The 18,311-nt window shown below is 51.7% G+C and overlaps 1 protein-coding gene across 3 annotated transcripts; it reads left to right on the plus strand.

Annotated features, from left to right (window-relative positions):
* The first annotated feature begins 4,703 nt into the window (after positions 1–4,703).
* Positions 4,704–17,928, plus strand: DET1 (DET1 partner of COP1 E3 ubiquitin ligase). Of its 3 annotated transcripts, none has more exons than XM_051628565.1 (5): positions 4,704–4,954; positions 5,357–6,465; positions 9,474–9,664; positions 11,311–11,502; positions 15,197–17,928. In XM_051628565.1, exons 2-5 carry the CDS (start codon positions 5,383–5,385, stop codon positions 15,384–15,386), a joined length of 1,656 nt encoding a protein of 551 aa, XP_051484525.1. In that variant the 5' UTR covers positions 4,704–4,954; positions 5,357–5,382; the 3' UTR covers positions 15,387–17,928. The 3 variants fall into 3 exon arrangements, with proteins under 3 accessions (XP_051484525.1, XP_051484524.1, XP_051484526.1); XM_051628564.1 differs by having other exon boundaries at positions 4,704–4,950; XM_051628566.1 differs by lacking the exon at positions 4,704–4,954 and having other exon boundaries at positions 5,323–6,465.
* Positions 17,929–18,311: the final 383 nt, after the last annotated feature.

The raw sequence follows: 18,311 nt of genomic DNA on the forward strand, positions 1-18,311 counted from the left end.
AATGGATGCGATGGGATGGATGCGATGGCATTGGGTGGGACGGATGGGATGGGGTGGATGGGATGGGTGGTCTGGGGGCTGCAGGTCCCCCCGTTCTCAGGTGCGGAGACAATAGCCAGGGCTCCTGTTGCAGCTGCAGACTGTCTCTTTAAACCCCTCACCAGCCCACAGGTGGCCCTGTCACCACCGTGGTCATCCATGACGTCATCAGGAGGGAGGGAAGAGGGAGGAGGGGGGGGGGGGGAAAGACGCGATCCCCCTCCACAGCAAAAGTCCCCGAGCGCCCATGGCAACAGCTTGCAAATGTCACTGCGCATCAGCCGGGAGGAGGCTGACACGGGGGGGAGCAGGGCTGTCACGCCACGGGTGGCACGGGTGGGACAGGGCTGTCACCCTGTGGGTGGCACGGGGGGGACACGGGGCTGTCACCCTGTGGGTGGCACTGGGGGGACACGGGGCTGTCTTCCGCCGGTGGGTGCATAGGAGGGGACAGGGCTGGCCATGGGTGGCATGGGGAGGACAGGGCTGTCACCTTGTGGGGGACGCAAGGGGGACACACAGGGCTATCACACAGGTAGGCGGCACGGGCGGGTCACAGGGCTGCCCTCCCTAACGTCTGGGTGACACAGAAATAAGGGGGCTGTCATCCAGTGGGGGGTGCAGGGGGGGGACAGGGCTGTCACCCTGCACAGGGAGCTGCGGGCTGAGCAGGTGGGAGGGTCCAGCTGTCACCACGGGGTGTGGAGCAGCCAGGTGCTCCCCCAGCCCGGACACCCCCCTGCAGGGGTGGGTGCTGCTGTCCTCTTACCCTGGAGGGTGCAGGTCCCTGCCTGTCCCCTGCGCTTTGGGGATCCCCTTTAGCGAGCAGTGGCACCCAGTGCCAGCCATCCCCATGGGCACCTGGGAAGATTAGGTACCCCAGTGACCCCCAGCTCCTGCGCCGGGTTCTGCCGGGGCTCTGCCCCTGCAACAGGACATTCTGCAAAGGCCAGGAGAGTTTCAGAAGGTGTTTAAAGCAGATCTCACCTTCAGCCAGAGACAAGGCAACCCCAGGAGAAAGAAAAGGGTCCCCAGCCCCAAACCCACAGACCTCAGACCTGCAGACCCCAAACTAGGGGTGATGCTCCCATTAACAGTCTGCAAAAGAGACCCAGTTACACTTCAGAGCCTCTGGCACCAGACAAAACCAGAGCAAGGGATGCTTTGATGGCCAGAAAGGTTTCCTTTGTGCTGCAAAGGTCCACGGGTGCTCAGCCTTCAAATTTGGCTTTGACAGAGAGTGATGCTGGTGGGACCTGCCCAGTGTGGGGAGAGGGGCTGCAGCTCCCATGGGTTCTTGGTGGGGCTGAGGAGCCATCAGTCCTGGCTACAATAGATAGGACCTTTTAATCCCCTTTATAAAACCATGTGCAAATGTGTAAGTGGATCCACACGCAAGGAGAGCCCCGAACTCTGCAAACATGAATAAAGTCACCTCCAGGCTTAGAGCAGAGCTGAATATTGAATTACATCCTGTTTTACTGGAAAAATGAGAGACATCTGAGGTCTCCCTCTGCTCCCTTTGCTCTTTTCTAACACCAGCAAGAACTTCCCCAGCTGAACGTTGTCACTACCATCATTAGGATGCTTCACCCTAAAAAACTCCATGGAGAGAGCTGGTTCCTGCAGGGTGGCTGCATTCAGCCCTACACACCTTGACATGGGGCTGAAGCACTGCTCCCCATGCCGGGCTCTCGTGCAAACTTCACCCTCTTTTAAAATATTTTTTAAAAATGGATTAGTTTATTTTTCCCCCCCACCCTTGACATAACAGGGAAGTTGCTAGCTACAGAGCTCAGGGGCCGTGGAAGGGGGACAGTGATGCTCAGGACCTGGAGGGTTTTCTTCCTCCACAAGCATCAATGTGAGGAGGTGGTCCAGCTTTTCCCATAGCAATTTCCTACTGGGGGTTGTATCTGACTGGTGGGACGTGACAGGAGCAGCTCACCCCTGTCATCTGCCCAGTGCTGCTCTCCTTACACACCCTCTCTAGTCTCAGGAAAGCAGCTGTGGGATCCAGAGCTGGGAGGCTCTTGGTAAACAGCAAAAGCAAGAACAGCAGAAGGATCCTTGCTTCAGAAATAGGAGAAGTCATCCGAACCAGCCCAAATGGGCTGTGATCATTTTTATTTATTCATTTATTTTTTAATTTTTAACCTGCCTGCTGGATCTGGAGGAATAGGCTGGAGGTGGATGGATGGATGGAAGGATGGATGGATGGATGGTTGTGGCACTGGCAGGAGGTGAAGCTGGTGATGTTGCTCCCACACTGGGGCTCTCTGTGAAGGCAGGAGCATCCTGCTCCTCCAGATGCTGGCAAAGCCAGGATAAGGGACGGCTCCCCATGGCGGGGAACTACTCATTTCTCAACAAAGTGACACACTCAGGCCATTTTGGGTGCCAAAAGGGGATTTGCATACTGGAGAAGCTGGAATGGGGAGCTGAGAGCTGGACAAAGAGGGTGAATTGGGTGAGGGACATCCCTGACCACCCTGGCTGTGGGTTCTGACCCAGGGAGAGCAGGGCTGCTCTTCAAAAGCTGCTTCATCCACCCAAACCAGCCCAATGAGACCCAAATTTGTGGATCTGCAGTGGGCTCTGGCTTGGGGACATGTGGCCAGGCACTCCCCCTTCCCACTGTCCTCCAGCAGATGAGGGTGGCATCAGCCACATGTCCCTTGTCCCCACCAGCACCAGACCCCTAAGGAGCAGCATGGAACTCGGTGGGAGGTGGGAAATCACAGCTGGTGAAACACCCCAGGAGCCCTGAGCCTTCAGCATCCATCTGGGGGGGGCCAGCCCTGTGACCCCCCACCCCGGGGCCAAAACAAACAGGGACTAACTTTGCCCCCAGCCTTGTGCCCACGACGAGTTTTATTGCTCGTGATGCAAATCCCTGCGGATGCATGAAATGGCTCCAGCAAGGGTCCCCCGACCCCCTCCCCAGCACCAGGGGGGCCGCAGCCGTGGGGGAGATGGTGGTGATGAAGTTATTAGCTCCGGAAGCACTAATTGCTGCTGTATTAATGGCTCTTTTGTCCGGCAAGCTGCCTTTCAGTGTATGTGTGCTGGGCGGTTGTTTTTCTGCCAGCTGCTGTGTGGTTGGATGCTCTTCGGTATTTAGTTTGATCCTATTAAGGTGGATCTCAATTAATTAGGCAGGAGGCAGCGAGACAAAGAGAGACTCCGGGGCCATTCATTTCAGTCTTGTCATCGCGCCTTCTGCAGCCGGGAGGCAGCGGGAGAGCGGGAAGGGACGTGGGATACAGGATGTGAAAGCGCTGGGAGATGGGAACAGGGAGGGCAGGTGGGGTGGCAACAGGGTCACCTAAGCGTCTCAGGGTGCCCTGCCCACTGGCTGGGACTGTCAGGCAGGCTGACCTCCCCCATCCCTGCAGAAAGGCAGATGGAGCCACCGGGTCCTCTCCCCTGGGACAGTGGGGTCCTGCTCTACCCAAAAGCATCCCCTCAAATATACGGGAGATCTCTGGGAATTCCAACGGCGAGAGCTTTGGTGGAGCAGGAGCACCCACCCTCCGTGCCCGTGCTGGATACCGCTGCTGCATCCCTGCGGTGCCGCCGCCCCAGGGGCCGGGGCTGCCCCCGGGGGGCTCAACAGCACCCCGGTTTGAGCATCCTGCCCTGTGCCCCTGGCTCCCGGCTCCCGCACCCTCCGGTGGAGTGGCTCCAAGAGCTGAAGCGGCGGCTCAGCCTCGGCAAGAGGCCAGCAAATGGATCTCAAGGGTCCCCCTGACATTCCTCCTTCCTTCCATTTGAAGGACAAGTGCCCTCGGAGCCGCCCTCGCCGTTAATGCGCAGGGGGGTCGGATGATGCTAAAAGCCCAGGCGAGCAAAAAGCTTTCAAGCCCCTTGGAAAGCCCAAAGGGGTGCGCAGGGGTGACCCCAACCTCTGCTGCTGTCCATGTCGAGGTGTTGGGGTGTGATGTTCCCTGTGATGTCCCGTACAGCTGGTGTGATGTTCCCTGAGGTGTCCCGCTGTGGAGGGTGCCTGGGGATGGAGGGCTCTGGGGTGTTCAAGGCATGGAGGGATTCAGGGGGTGTTTTGGGTACGGGGGTGGGGGTAAAAGATGGCGCAGGGGGCTTGGGGATGGTTGGATGGGGGTGCTGGGTTGGGGTGCACGGTGGGTGAAGGAGTGAAAGGGCTCAGGGGGTGCTCGGGGGGCAGGAATAGGGGGGAAGGATGGGCGCAGGGGTGCTGGGGTAGGGTGCAGGGGGTGCCCGAGGTGCAGGGTGGGTGCAGGGTGGGCACAGGGTGGGCAGAGGGTGGGCACAGGGAGGGCACAGGGTGGGCACAGGGAGGGCACAGGGAGGGCACAGGGTGGGTGCAGGGTGGGCAGAGGGTGGGCGCAGGGAGGGCACAGGGAGGGCACAGGGAGGGCACAGGGTGGGCGCAGGGAGGGCACAGGGAGGGCACAGGGAGGGCACAGGGTGGGCGCAGGGAGGGCACAGGGTGGGCACAGGGAGGGCGCAGGGAGGGCACAGGGTGGGCGCAGGTGTCAGGGCGCGCCCCGCAGCGCCCCCTCCCGCCGCCAGGGGGCAGCACGCAGCGCCCACGGAGAGCCTGGAGCGCCGCTTCTCTAGCTCGGCGGCCGGAAGCGGAAGTCGGCGGGTGAGCCCCTCCTGTCGTGGCGGTGGCGGGAAGATGGCGGCGGCCATGGCGTGAGCGGCGGCGGGGGGACCCAGCGCCGGGCCGGGCGGCGAGCGCAGCCGCCGCCTCCTCCCGACCCCCCGGCGCGGGCCCTGTGTCCTTGCCCGGCCAGGAGGCCGCCGCGGCCCCCGGTTCCCCCGTGTCCCCTCACCCTCGCGGGAGAGCAGCCAGCGGCCCCGCTCCCCTCGGCAGGCGGGACCGCAGCTTCCCAGAGGCTTCCCCTGGAGCTTCCCTGTTACCAGGCAGGTCTGCGGGTTATCCCTCAATCCCTCTCGGCTGCCTGGGCGCTCCCCCCGTTCCCCTGCTGCCCAGCTGTGCCTGGACCCGTCCCCGGCTCCCTCCATCCCCCCTCACCAGCGGACACAGGGTGCGGGTCCCGTCACCCCTGGGGCACTGCGGCTCCCTCCGGGCTCCCCTGTTTTCCTTCCCACCCAGGCCTCTCTCCCGGTCCCCACCTGTCTCTCCCCAGTGCCCTCCTGTGGCATCTCCCCCCTTTCCGAAGAGGTGTCTGCACTTTCCAGCTGATTCCCCCCAACTCCTGGGCTGCTGTGGGGCCTTCCCTCACCCCATCCCTGCCAGCAGGTCCCTCGGCGCCCTGAGTTCTCCCTCTCCCTCAGGGTGCCCCTGCGTGTGCTCCCTCCCTGGCAGGGCGAAGATGAAGTAGAACTCTGACCATGGACCATGATGCCCCCACGATCAGGCCACGCCGCATCCAGAACCAGAACGTCATCCACCGCCTGGAGCGCCGCCGGATCAGCTCGGGAAAAGCCGGCACCCACTGGCACCAGGTCCGCGTCTTCCACCAGAACGTCTTCCCCAACTTCACCGTGGTCAACGTGGAGAAGCCGCCCTGCTTCTTGCGCAAGTTCTCCCCCGACGGCCGCTACTTCATCGCCTTCTCCTCGGACCAGACCTCTCTGGAGATCTACGAGTACCAAGGCTGCCAGGCGGCCGAAGACCTCCTGCAGGGCTACGAGGGGGAGATCCTGGCCAACGGCAACGACCAAAGGTCTGTCAACATCCGGGGGCGGCTCTTCGAGCGCTTCTTCGTCCTGCTCCACATCACCAACGTGGCCTCCAACGGCGAGCACCTGAACCGGGAGTGCAGCCTCTTCACCGACGACTGCCGCTACGTGATCGTGGGCTCGGCCGCCTACCTGCCCGAGGAGCCCCACCCGCCCTTCTTCGAGGTCTATCGCAACAGCGAGTCCGTCACCCCCAACCCCCGCTCCCCCTTGGAGGATTATTCCTTGCACATCATCGACCTCCACACCGGCAGGCTCTGCGACACCCGGACCTTCAAATGCGACAAGGTCATCCTGTCGCACAACCAGGGGCTGTACCTCTACAAGAACATCTTGGCCATCCTCTCGGTGCAGCAACAGACCATTCACGTCTTTCAGGTCACGCCCGAGGGCACCTTCATCGACGTGCGGACCATCGGGCGCTTCTGCTACGAGGACGACCTGCTGACCCTGTCTGCCGTGTATCCCGAGGTGCAGCGGGACACTCAGACGGGGATGGCCAACCCCTACAAGGAGCCCTTCATCAACTCCTTGAAGCACAGGCTGCTGGTGTACCTGTGGAGAAGGGCCGAGCAGGACGGAAGCGCTATAGCCAAACGCAGGTTCTTCCAGTACTTTGACCAGCTGAGGCAGCTCCGCATGTGGAAGATGCAGCTCTTGGATGAGAACCATCTCTTCATCAAGTACACCAGTGAAGACGTGGTCACGCTGCGGGTGACAGACCCTTCCCAGGTACTGTCTGTGTCCTCGGGCTGCTTGGTGCTTTGGGGCAAGTGCTCGGGAAGGTGCAACACCAGGAGCTGCCTTAGCTGAGCCTGAGAATGTTGTTTGTGATCTCTGATACTTCATTCTGTGAATATTTGGTGCCTCTGGCGTTGAATAGCTTTCATGTCTTTAGCTCTCCTAATTTCATGGCTTCCTTCTCAACTAAAATCAGGAGAGAAAAGATCTGACGTGGTTATTGACTCCCATTTCTCCAGAGATTGTTTCCCATGCTCCTAGATCCTGCACAACCCTCTTCCTCCCTCACAACCCCAGCTGTTGGTTTCTTGTAGCTGCTATTTCATGTAATTAAAGGTAGTCTTTCCCTTTTCTCATGTATCTTCAAGCATGTTTTAAGACATAATAGTCTTCATTTTTCCCCAGTAGGATTACCTTTCCAGTTCTGCCTATGTACTTACTCTTTCAGGCTTCTGTCAGAGATAGTATTATCATCTCTCCAAACTGGAGTAGCAGCTCTTAGATGTAGCTAATGTTCCAATGGCTTCTCCTTTCAGTTTAGTACTAAAGAGGTCGAATTAGAGCAAATGTAGCTCAGGTAGTGCTGTCTCCCTCCGGGCGTTTCACCATCCTGCAGGTTGATCATCTTTTTTTCACTCCTGTTAGAGGGGTGGTCAGGTTTTCAGCTCTGAAACTGAGAAGAATTTTATTTTTTTAACCTGTTCTGTTCCTTTGATTCGCTTGGTTTTATTCTGTTGAAAGAATTCAGCAAGAGTTTGTAATAAATCTCCAGTACTGCATGTAGGTCTGATTGTTCCCTAGATGTTTGTTTTTCTTTCACACCCTTCTCTTCCTGTCTTTGCCAGATCCAGGACATTTCTGGGAAGAAATGGACAGTAGTTTTTTGTGTGTTGCCTTAGTCTAATTCTTCTGGAAGATGACTCTGGTTTGTTTCATTTTTCTCTTACATACTGTTTGTTTGGGGGAATTGCTTTGGGAGGGAATAGGTGAGGTATCTAGTAGGTTAGGTATCTTACCAATTTTACCCACCTGTGTGAAATTGAGTGGCTGTTTTAAAGACATGAAAGCTTGTGGAAGTGGCCTGCAGCGTTCTGCTTGTTCCTAGTGTCTGGAATGGTGCTCCTGACCCTGATGTAAATGTTTGTAGCTGGCTGGGCTCTGCTCCTGTCTCTTGGTTGCCAAGGCTTTTGTGCCTGGTTTGCTCCAGCAGGCTCTGAACTTCCTTCAGTTGTGGGTTACTTTCAGATGCAGGTGTGGTTTGTGTGGGGCATTCCTCAGGCAGTAAGTTTTCTGCTGGAGGAAAAGCATGTCATTTCTCAGTTCTTCCTGGAGATAATTCCAGATGTGGAGCAGTCTCTGTAGATCTGCCTGAATGTAGGCTTTGTATTAGGGCTTCCTGAGGGAAATCTGGCTCACAGAATGCCTAAAGCTCTGATTTTTCTTTTGTCTATCAGGGAGGAACGTGAGGTTTCATCCAATTTCAGGCTCCTCTCTTCTCCCTGGCTTCTTCTCCAACAAGGTTGAGGAAGTCACTGTTCATACTTGTGGGTGGCTTGTATTTTGTCAGGGTCTGCATGGAATCCTTCAAGATTTTTACTGGCCTGCTGCCATTATGTGTAGCTTGGGTTTTTTTGCTTTTGTTCTAGGCTTGCCTTGATAAACTTGCCATCTTTGCCACATGTTTTTGTGACACTCCACTTGTGCCACCCATGCGGGGATGGGGTTTTGCCTGTGTCACAGGTGCTGCTAAAAAGCAGTGAGGGTAGTTTCTCTGGTCAGTGGCATCCTGCAGGTGTGTCTGTGTGCTAACCAGGCAAAGGAACTTTTTTATTGAAGGTTGGAGGAGACTCCCTGCCATCTTCAACAATGTGTATCGTTTTTCCTTCTGCTGTCTCCGCTTATCTTCTTCCTGCTCCAGCCCTGTATTTCAGAAGGGCTTCCCTTTCCCCAGGCAGTCTAATGAGTAGCCTCATCTAGTGTGCCTGATTTTTGGCATGTGGGGGCTGGATTGTATTAATCACAGTTTATTTTGGGGCTGTAAACCAAACAAACCTTGTGATGTTTGCAGGTGGGTGGGGTGGACAGAGTGCTTGCCATCATCCCTGAGCATTGCTTGGAAGCAGGGGGTGAAGCATTTAGAAATTGCCTTTATTGACAGAAGATTTAACCAGATTTGTGCACATACCACAGGAATTAGTTACCTTTGAAGTAGAGACAGGTTCTTACCTTTGGATGCTGAGGTGTTAGCACTGTAGTCTCTTAAGGAAAGCTACCTGTCATGACCAAGGATTACATCTACCCCTTTCCAATGGGATGGGAATGTCCTCTCCCTTCATTGTAGCTGTGCTGACACAGTGTCACCTTTTCCTCATTTCTTGCTTGTTCATGCCATGCAACACTGCCAACCCACAGTGCAGTACCTGAGCCTTCTTGCAGGAGAATATCAGCATTAAAAAGAGGTCATTAATGTCTTTCAGATGTTCATTTCTGTGCTGGCAGAGTACCTGGAGGGCACAATGTTTGTGGGCAGTGGTGTGGTGCACAGTACACTGAAAAGGGTCATCTCTGTGTGATGGAAATACTAAGAAGGGGAAGAAAATAATGTCTCGACACAAAGGACAAAGTAATTTTTGGCCAGCTAACTCTGGATTTAAGATAATTTTGTCAGCAGGAATGAAAATTAAATTTGGCAATTTAGAAAGTGTTTTGGATTTGATGGAAGGCAGAGAGGAAAAGAAAACAAAAACATTGGCATCCAGTTTGAGCTGAAAAGTTGGAAGCCCATTAAGTTTTCTTCCTAAGTAGCCACAGTTAAGAGGTGGATAATTTGGTATCTGTTAAGGCATTTGAACAGCAGAGTGGATTAGTGTGAGGATGTGAGGTTCTCCTGTGCTGCTGAGAAATTTGGGCAGGGTCTGTGGTGTCATGTGGGGAGAAAGAAGGAACAGGTTCCCCAGCTGTGCTGTCCTGGTAACCACTGCCTCTGCCTCTCTCCCCAGCCTTCCTTCTTCGTTGTGTACAACATGGTGACCACAGAAGTTATTGCTGTATTTGAGAATACGTCTGATGAGCTGCTGGAGCTGTTTGAGAACTTCTGTGACCTCTTCAGGAATGCCACCCTGCACAGTGAGGCAGTTCAGTTCCCCTGCTCAGCTTCCAGCAACAACTTTGCCAGGCAGATCCAGCGCCGGTGAGCCATTGGGAGCATGCTTTGTACCATGTAGGCACACGCTGGCCCCATCAGCTGAAGGCTAGTATCAAATAGTGATGGCAACCCTGAGGAGACCAGTTCCTTTAGTTGCTGAGTGATGCAAGGGTCTGGCTGGTACCTGGTTCCTCTTGCAGCCTCATGCATCTGATTTTATATCCCACAGCATCCGTCTTGTTACAGGAACAGCACTGGCAATCTGGTGCTTAGAAGAAGGAAAGGGAAATTTGAGGAACAGATGTTTGTGGCTCTTCTTAAGCAGTAACTCTACCAGAGATTATGAAAGTTTTACTGCTCAGTAGCTTAGGTCCCTGCAGATAAGATTTGTCAAGATGCTTATGTCATTTAATTAGACATATTTTGTCAAGTGGCCTCCTCTGACTTTAGTGTGCATTAGACTGGGTTCTGTATCATTTTCTCCAACATCAGTCACAAACTCGTGGTTCCCATCAAACTGTACTGGGAGAAAGAAAGCTCATCTGCCTAGATCTGTTGTGAAAGCTGATCAAAATAACCTGGGTTTCTAGAATTTCCTTTAGCAGTCAAATGTGGTTTTAATGAAGCAGAGGATGATATTTCTCTTGGAATATATTTTGATGTGACTCAGGGTGTTTTGTTCTTCCAGTGACTTGTTTCACATCATCCAAAGTACTTTGCAGTCACTTACGGGCACGAAGCTTCTGTTGATTTTAGGTTGATGTCATGTAAGTAAGAGGAAGTTGACTGTGTCTGTAACTTTCTAGAGCTGCCTGTCAGGAAATCCACAATGCTTAAACTGAGAATCAGAGAGCTCACCACAGACACCTGGAGAGCAACTCCTGCCTGGTGTTTAGTTAGAGAGGAGAATCTTTACATTTCCTTGGCCACAAGAGCCTGTAACAGGATCATTTCACTTCATAGTGAAGTGTAATAGAGCATAATCCATGGCAAACTGGCTTCTGGATGAGTGTTTCTGGTCAAAAGGAAATGTTTTACCCTCCTTGATGTATGACATCCGTGCAGCTGATCTATTGTTCTTGCGCATGGAAAGCTCAAATTTTACTTGGAAAGAGAAATCTGGCCTGTATTAATCTCTCTACTAGGAAGAACTTTCAGCTCACTCTAGTTCCTGAAGAGCTTTAGGCTTCTTATCAAGGTTCTTCCTCATCTAATGTTTCTCCCTTTATGCATTTAAAACAGAATGGCTAGAGAGAAGGCGCCTCTCGAGCCTACATTAACGGCTCAACCGTTACTGTGAAACCTTCTGACCTTTGCTTATGCTGTTTCTGCACTTCGTGGTAAAACTTGGATTGACTGATAAACTGCTAATCCATCTCTCCCTGTTCCTGATCCTGTTTGTTTCCTGTATTGCAGAGCAGCTGGGGCCAGACCTTGTGGGTAGGCACAGTCTTGTGCTTTTGTCATCTTTGGACTTTTCAGAGCAGAAGCAGCAATGATGAGGGAGGATAAAAGGTCACCAGAATTGGTTGGTGCTTGAATCGCTGTGATCCATCTTTGGAAAGGAACTGGTTTAGTTCTTACACTGCTGCCGTTTTTTGTTCCCTGTTGGTTTTCCTTCTGAGTTTATCTGATCTGTGCTGTTCTCCTGTGGCCTTTCTGAGTAAAACCTGTTTCTTGGTTTGCCACAGGTTCAAAGACACTATCGTGAATGCCAAGTATGGAGGGCACACGGAGGCCGTGCGGAGGCTGCTGGGGCAGCTCCCCATCAGTGCCCAGTCGTACAGTGGCAGCCCCTACCTTGACCTCTCCCTTTTCAGCTATGATGACAAGTGGGTGTCAGTCATGGAACGGCCCAAGACCTGCGGTGATCACCCTATAAGGTATGGAATGGGACAGGAAGCTGGGTGTGAGGGGAGCAGCGTGAGAGTAGCTCTAAATCACCTCTGCCATGTGGCATCAAAGGTGTGGAACGGGGAGTAGATGGAAGCCTTTCTCTTATGATATCCTTTCACCAGAGGGTTTATTTTGGCAGTCCCACAAAGCTCAGTCTCTCTCCTTGCCATAGCTGTTTCATCATGTAGGTGTGGGAGGGCTTTTCAGGGCTTCTCGCTGAACTGCCCTTGGGAAGGTTTGGGTAGTGAAGCCTGAGCCTTTTCCATATGAATTCTCTTGTTCCTCTTTGTGCAGTCCCACTGTTTGTGTTTGGGCTGCAGAGTGATATGGTTCTGGATGCCTGCTTTCCTATTCTGGAGGGATCCCTTTTGAGCATGTGGGTTTAGCTGGCAAGGATGATCTGGTTTGTCCTGTGAATAAAATAGCAGCTGGGTTAGGTGTTATTCAGAATGCTTGTGGTATTGATTTAGCTATTTTCAGACTTCCCTTGTTTGCAGTTCTCACCCTGGGAGCTGTACTCTTCATACTCACCTTCTTTCTGTGATCTGTAGGAAATTTGTTTTTGTAATAGGAGTTGTTGGCAAGTGTAAGAGCCACTCTGTGCCTCTTCTGAGTCTTCGATGCTGGCAGAAGGAGCAAGTCCGAGCTTGGGAGTAAGGAGGTTTGCAACGTCTCTTGCAGAAACATTAGGACTGTTTATTTCTTTTTGTTGGCTGCAAGTAGTAGTGGTTAAAAATCCAGCATCTCTGGCCTGAAAGGCTCAAAGAGGCTGAGTTTTCCAGGCAGAATAGTCTTTCTGCTTACAGTACTGCAAAAGCAAACCTATGCTCTGGAAACAATGAGAGCGTTTAGTGCCTCAGTGCTTTATTTAGTGACTGCACTCGTGTTGGGGGCTCAGGCAGCCTCGGGTGACAATTCTGGCTGGTTTCCCAACTTTATTTTCATCAATGCGTTTGCAAAAAGTGGTTTCATGTCTCCTCTGGCCCTGAGTCAGGTGGCGGAGAACCTCTGATTATTTCTGCACTCTCAATTCCCCAATTATGTATATTTAATTGATTTTTCTGCCTCTATGATTTGGTGTGATCTCCAGCTCCCGTGTTAGCTGCAGAGAAAAGCTGGCCCTTTCCCCCTTGTCTTGCTTGACGTTGGGAAAACTTGCCGGCCAGCAGTTGTCTGCCAGCGCCGACCTGCCTCTGGCTCCTGCAGACAAAAGGGAGCAAAACCGCAGTCATTTGCTGCAGTTACCTCTTTGTAGTAAACAAAGCCAAGTGCCACCTTCCCTCCCTCCCCTGAGCAAACCGGCGTTTCAGAGCTTTTAAAGCTCAAAGCTGTGCAGAGTCAATTAGAACTTGAATAGGGACTGGGAGCAGTGGGGCTCCTGGTTTTTGGAGAGTAAGCACAAGTTGAAGCACTAACCTTAGCTGAAATAGTGCCGCTGTGTTTCTCACACGCAAAACAAAGGGATTAATAAAAAAATGCTGCTGCCTGTTGTGGCTGAAGGGGTTGGAAATGAGAGGCCACAGGACTTGTAATGGAAGTCCTGTAGTTGGCTGGAATGCAGAACTCTTCAGCAGCTAAAGGTGTTACAACCTGTACTTGGTTTCCTGGCACTCTGGAGGAAATAGGAAGGATACCTGTAACACTTCGGGTTTGATACCTCTGTGCGCTGTGTCCTTTTAACCCTTAGTGCCTTTCTGTGTCCCAGAAGGTTCAAATCTTGACTCTGGCTACTTGAGAGACCAATGTTTTTTTTGCTCTCAGGCGGGATGGACTTTAGGTCCCCTGTTACCACCATCTTCCAGTATGTTTTCAGGAGGCTTGAAGTGATATTCACTTGGTGAAATGATGGCACTTGCGAAAGAGAGGCTTCTGCACAGCCTTCCCTGTAGTAGGGGGTCTCTAAAATCCATCTGGATGGCTAATAAGGAGCCATTTAACAAAAAAAATTGGTCTGCAGATAAATTTTCCATTTTCATACAGTTTGAAAAGGCTAGTCTTGCTGTTTCTGTTGACATACAATTTTATATTGCAGTGCCTAATTTATCCCCAGAGTGAGAGCCCATGGAAATGGCCTCTGATTGCAGAGCACTTTTAAAAATAGATTTAAAAATACCAAACTGGGCACATCTTTGAGATTACAGGGAGCTTCATCTTGAGTAGTAAATTATTGTGAATTGGGGAGAGAGGGGAGCAGACGGGGGGGACTGTGCTTTATTTGAAGAATGACCCTCTGCATACCCAGCCTTGTGTAGGAGGGAAAGGGCTTTTTGAAAAGCCAAATACCAAGATTGTGATTCTCTTACTGGGTTCTTGTGTGCAATTTTCAGGCAGGGCTGGCTGGCATTTTGATTCAGAGGAAGGGAGAGGAGAGTGGCCCTCCAGGAAGAACATGAGGTTCTCAATAGGCTGTGTTGTTAAAATGTGGAGTATGTCTGCTTCTGAGACAGCATCGTCTGTATCTGCCATCACGCGTTCTTCCAGGCTGAGAGCTGAGTGCATTGTATTGCTGGCAGGCGGGGGGATGTGCTCTGAGATTAAAAGCATTCTCTGAGTTAAAACCAGAGGAAAATGCAAAATATCCACATGTACCAAGTGATGGTGAAAAAGGAAACAACTGGGAGGCAAAATGGCAGTTCCGTGCCTGAAACCGAAAGAGCAGAGGAAATTACTTAACAAACTGAGACAACTTCAGGGTGAAGACTTGAGTTAGAGCCCAGCTGCTTTGTGAAGGTGCTGCATCCAGAAAGCTCCACCACCACATCCCAGAAACCTTGGCAGAGAGTCTCCTGTTTCCACAGCAGTGCAGGACAGTGCTGTTCCCTGGGCTTATGCTGGTTATGCAGGGTGTGCAGAGAAGGTTCAGGAGGCAAAGAGCTTCCTGGGCTTGCCCATTGCTTCAGTGTGTTTGCCTCATCCCCTTGGCAGTCTTCCCTTTCCCTTCACACACTGTGAACTGTGTTCCAGAGCTCACCTGTTTGGAGACAAATGAGCTTGACCCACAGGCATGTTTGTGGGTGACAGCAGGAGGATGCAAGGTTTTCCTTGACCTCTGCCCTTGCTGTGATTGTTGAATGCAATCCACCAGGTATTCTCTGCCCAGTCTATCTTGTTAATGCTTTTCTGATGGAAATCTGAAAGGATCGGCAAAGCTGCTCTTGTACGTCAACGTACAACTCAGTGCCCTTGAGGAGAATTGGATCCAGCTGCTCATCTTTCTTGGCACAGGAGCAGCAGTGTAAAGTCTACCTGGCAGCACCAGGAGACGAAAGGGGTGGCCTTACACTTGAAGTGAAGGCCATTGCTAGGGGAAGTGAGCTCAATGTTGGATGGTATATCTGCCTGAGGGATCAAGGGGAGCAGCTTGCATTAAGAAAGGATGGAGAGCCAGCACAGGTGGAGTCTGGACCAATTTTATTCCCTCTTATGAAGTCAGCTATGTCTACCAATATGTCAGAGAGAGTTCTCTCACTGATGATACCAAAATGTAGCCAGGGTTTTCTGGACAGTGGAGAACTAGCTGCCCTAGGAGAGACTTTCCTGTGTAGCCAAGAGTCAGACACCCAGCTGGGCCTCCTGCCCCTGAGGAGGTACCAGAGATTGAACTTTTGTCTCTGCGTGAAGAGCCCAGATGGCAAAGTCAATAGCTGGGAACAGCCATAATTCACTTTCTCTTCCTTGCAGATTTTACGCTCGTGATTCTGGCCTCCTGAAGTTTGAGATCCAGGCGGGACTCCTGGGGCGACCCATCAATCACACGGTGCGGCGCCTGGTCGCGTTCACCTTCCACCCCTTCGAGCCCTTTGCCATCTCGGTGCAGCGCACCAACGCCGAGTACGTGGTGAACTTCCACATGAGGCACAGCTGCACGTAGTCCCACATGGGGCTGGGGTGGCTGCGCTCCTCGGGTCTGGGCCTCTGCCACAGATGCACCAAAGCCAGATACTTGTGGGTCCTAGGAAACCAAACTCATGTCAAGAAACCTGGGAGCTCCTACCAGCCAGCACCTTGCAGTGCCCTCAGCTGTGGAAAGCCCGTCCGCTCAAGTGAGGTGTAGAAATGTTTCTTCTGACCCTGTTTGTACTGCATGGGTCCTGCTGCATTAAGCACTGCTGTTGTTCCCTCTTCCTGTTGATGAACAAAGTGTAGCTGAGGTTTCTTGCCCGGTTTCCCAGAGGCATGTCACTTTTCTCTCCCAATGTAGGTCTTACGATGGCAAAGATGGAGCTTTGCAACGTGTTTGTGGAGTGCTCCCTTCTGTACTGGTGCTCTCCTACCTTGCTGAGACAAACAGCTTGTTGTGGAGTGTTGGGATGGGAGCCACGGGGAGGGATTAGAAATACAGCTACCCATGTTTGCATCTTCAGAATGACTAGGGAAATGGAATCCTGTTCTCATCGCAAAATCTACTCATGATTTTAATATGCAAGAGGTCAGGAAAAAAAAGGTGTGAGAAATGGCTGCAGTTGAGAGACATGAGGTGTGTTCCTGACTTTTATGCAAGTCACTTAATCTTTGTGCCTTAGTACCTGTAAAAGCTCCTAGGTGAAAGGTGGTGTGTCAATACCAGAAAGCCAGGGCAGCTGGTTGTGTCTCTAATGCACGAGGAGGTGGGCACAGAAGGAAAATGGGCGGCTGGGAGGGGTGTGGAGAGCTACAACAGCTCCTTGGTCACATTGGAAGGACTTTTTCTGCAGCATGGGAGTGAATCCTCTCGGCCATCTGCAGGTTTTGCTACTGAGGGGAAGGGAGACCCAGCTGCTGGCACCCTCCTGCCTGTTGCAGTACAATGCTAGGAATTAGTAGCATTTAGGATTGCCCAGAATAGGTGGGAGGAGACCTGAATTACTGTGCATTGCTGCAGGTTTGCAGTTAGGAGAGGACCTTGTCTTAGGTTGTTTACCTATCCCTTTTTGATGTGCTGTTCTCTGTGAGAACCCCATTTGCTGTTCCCAGGCTTCAAAGCACAGCTTGTGGGTGTGTCCATGCTGACTGGGCCACTGCCCTGTTTCTGCTGCTGATAAAATAAGCTCCTGGGTGTTATTACCTGCCACTGTGAGCTGGTGAGGATGCTGGCCTACCCTCTTCTCTGGAAAATGGAGTTTTTTGTTGTAGGGCAGCATATTTCTGCACACAGGCTGGTTTATGACTGTGCTGCCAGGTAGTGCCACCATCCCAGGATCACGAGGTGCTCCGTCGGAAGCTGGAGCCTGCTCTTGGCCCATTCCCATGGGAGCTACTGAGAGGGCAGTAGAAAACTGGTGCTTATACATGGGAGACCCTGTACTTGAAAGGACCCTGGGGGTGTCTTGTTTGGGACAAAATGAGCTATGGGTGATGTGTTGTGGCCACATGCCTGTGAAGAACAGTGTTGAAGTTGTGCATTCATTTTGCATGGTAACGCACAGGATAGTGGGTTGCTGGTGCCTGCTTAGAGCATGAATAGTGGACCTTCTAATGGAGGGTGCCCTGGGGTCCTTGAATCAGCCTTTACTCTCTGTCTCATGGCACTTATCTCCTGGCCTTGCTAATCGTGTTTCAAGGGTAAGACATTGTATTTCACTGCTCTTTGCCTGGTGTTTGCACTGTTGGTTTCTCAGGTCTGTCAGTAGCGACTTCAGGTCAGAAGACTGCTAATAGAAGAAGTGTCAGGCCATGTGTGCTTTAGCTCCAGGTTCCTCTCCATCTGATAACACTATTTGTCAAGGTTTTAGGTTTTTAACCTGTGACCAGTTTCTCAAATATTCAATTAAAGCTCCAAGTGGAGCATCATTTGCACATTGCAGACCATGGATTTACCTCCTTCTGCACCATTCTCACATTTGTTCCCATTTCCAGTGTGAGACTTCTTGGTTTTTTTCTTTTCCAAAGTTCTCAGCAGCTCTATCCAAGACTCAGTTTACTCCTTGGCATCACAGCCTTGGGAAGTCAGGGCAAACCACATTGATATTTCTGCAGTCTGGGCTTTTGCCAAATTCAGGCTGTCCTGTGAGAAGCAGAGAGCATGGCATGAATTGTTGGATGTGGGGCTGAGAGACCAGAGATCTGTTCTTAGCTCTGCTATTAAATTGTTCTGTGACTGGGAGCAAATCTCCTCCTGTTCCAGCTGGTGTTTTCTTCTCCGTAAATGAGGCCAAAAACATATTTTCAGCTTTTGTAAAACACTTTGAGATTCATGGATAAAAAAAATGCTGGATAAGTGCTAAGTATTTTCTTATTGTGTTTGCAGACAAACTGATTAATCATTCTGGGTACTAATTGCCTTGGAGTAGCGTAGCAGATCCTCTGGTCTTGGCTGCTGCATTTTATATCTACAACAGAGTTAATTTTATTACAGAAATGTATTGAAGGAAAAGTCTCTCATGCTTGAAATTTTGTTTCTTTTATTTAAGAAACTGAAAGTGTGTGTGTGTGTGTGGTGGGGAGGGTGGGAGGAAAGGGGAGATATTTTATACCTGATATTTTTCCTAGGCTAGGATGAGGATTTGTTATCAACTCAAGACAAAAATGGAATAAACAGAATTTGCTTTAAGAGCCTGATGTGTTGTCTTTGTCTTCCAAAAATCTTGGTGGTGCATATGGGAATCCCTTTGCTAAGAAGAGACGGCAGGATTGTGCCTTGGACTACTCAGGTGTATCATATGGGAGTTTGCTGCCTTTTCCTGGCATTTGGAGTACAAGTGTGCTCAAGGATGTTCCTACCTGAGGGGTTTCTGTAGTTATCACAGACTTGTCTATGTGAGCTAGTGTTGGGGAGGAATTTCTGGCCTTCAGTTAAGTTTTCCTCTTTGTGCATTAT

Source organism: Apus apus, chromosome 10 (assembly GCF_020740795.1).
Source record: "Apus apus isolate bApuApu2 chromosome 10, bApuApu2.pri.cur, whole genome shotgun sequence".
Taxonomy (NCBI): Eukaryota; Metazoa; Chordata; class Aves; order Apodiformes; family Apodidae; genus Apus; species Apus apus.

Excerpts from the sequence above, each read along its gene's own strand:
- DET1 (XM_051628565.1), top strand. The coding sequence starts at position 5,383 with ATGGACCATGATGCCCCCACGATCAGGCCACGCCGCATCCAGAACCAG. Across the intron at positions 6,466-9,473 it reads GGGTGACAGACCCTTCCCAG|CCTTCCTTCTTCGTTGTGTA; the intron begins GTACTGTCTGTG and ends CTCTCTCCCCAG. Across the intron at positions 11,503-15,196 it reads TGCGGTGATCACCCTATAAG|ATTTTACGCTCGTGATTCTG; the intron begins GTATGGAATGGG and ends TCTTCCTTGCAG.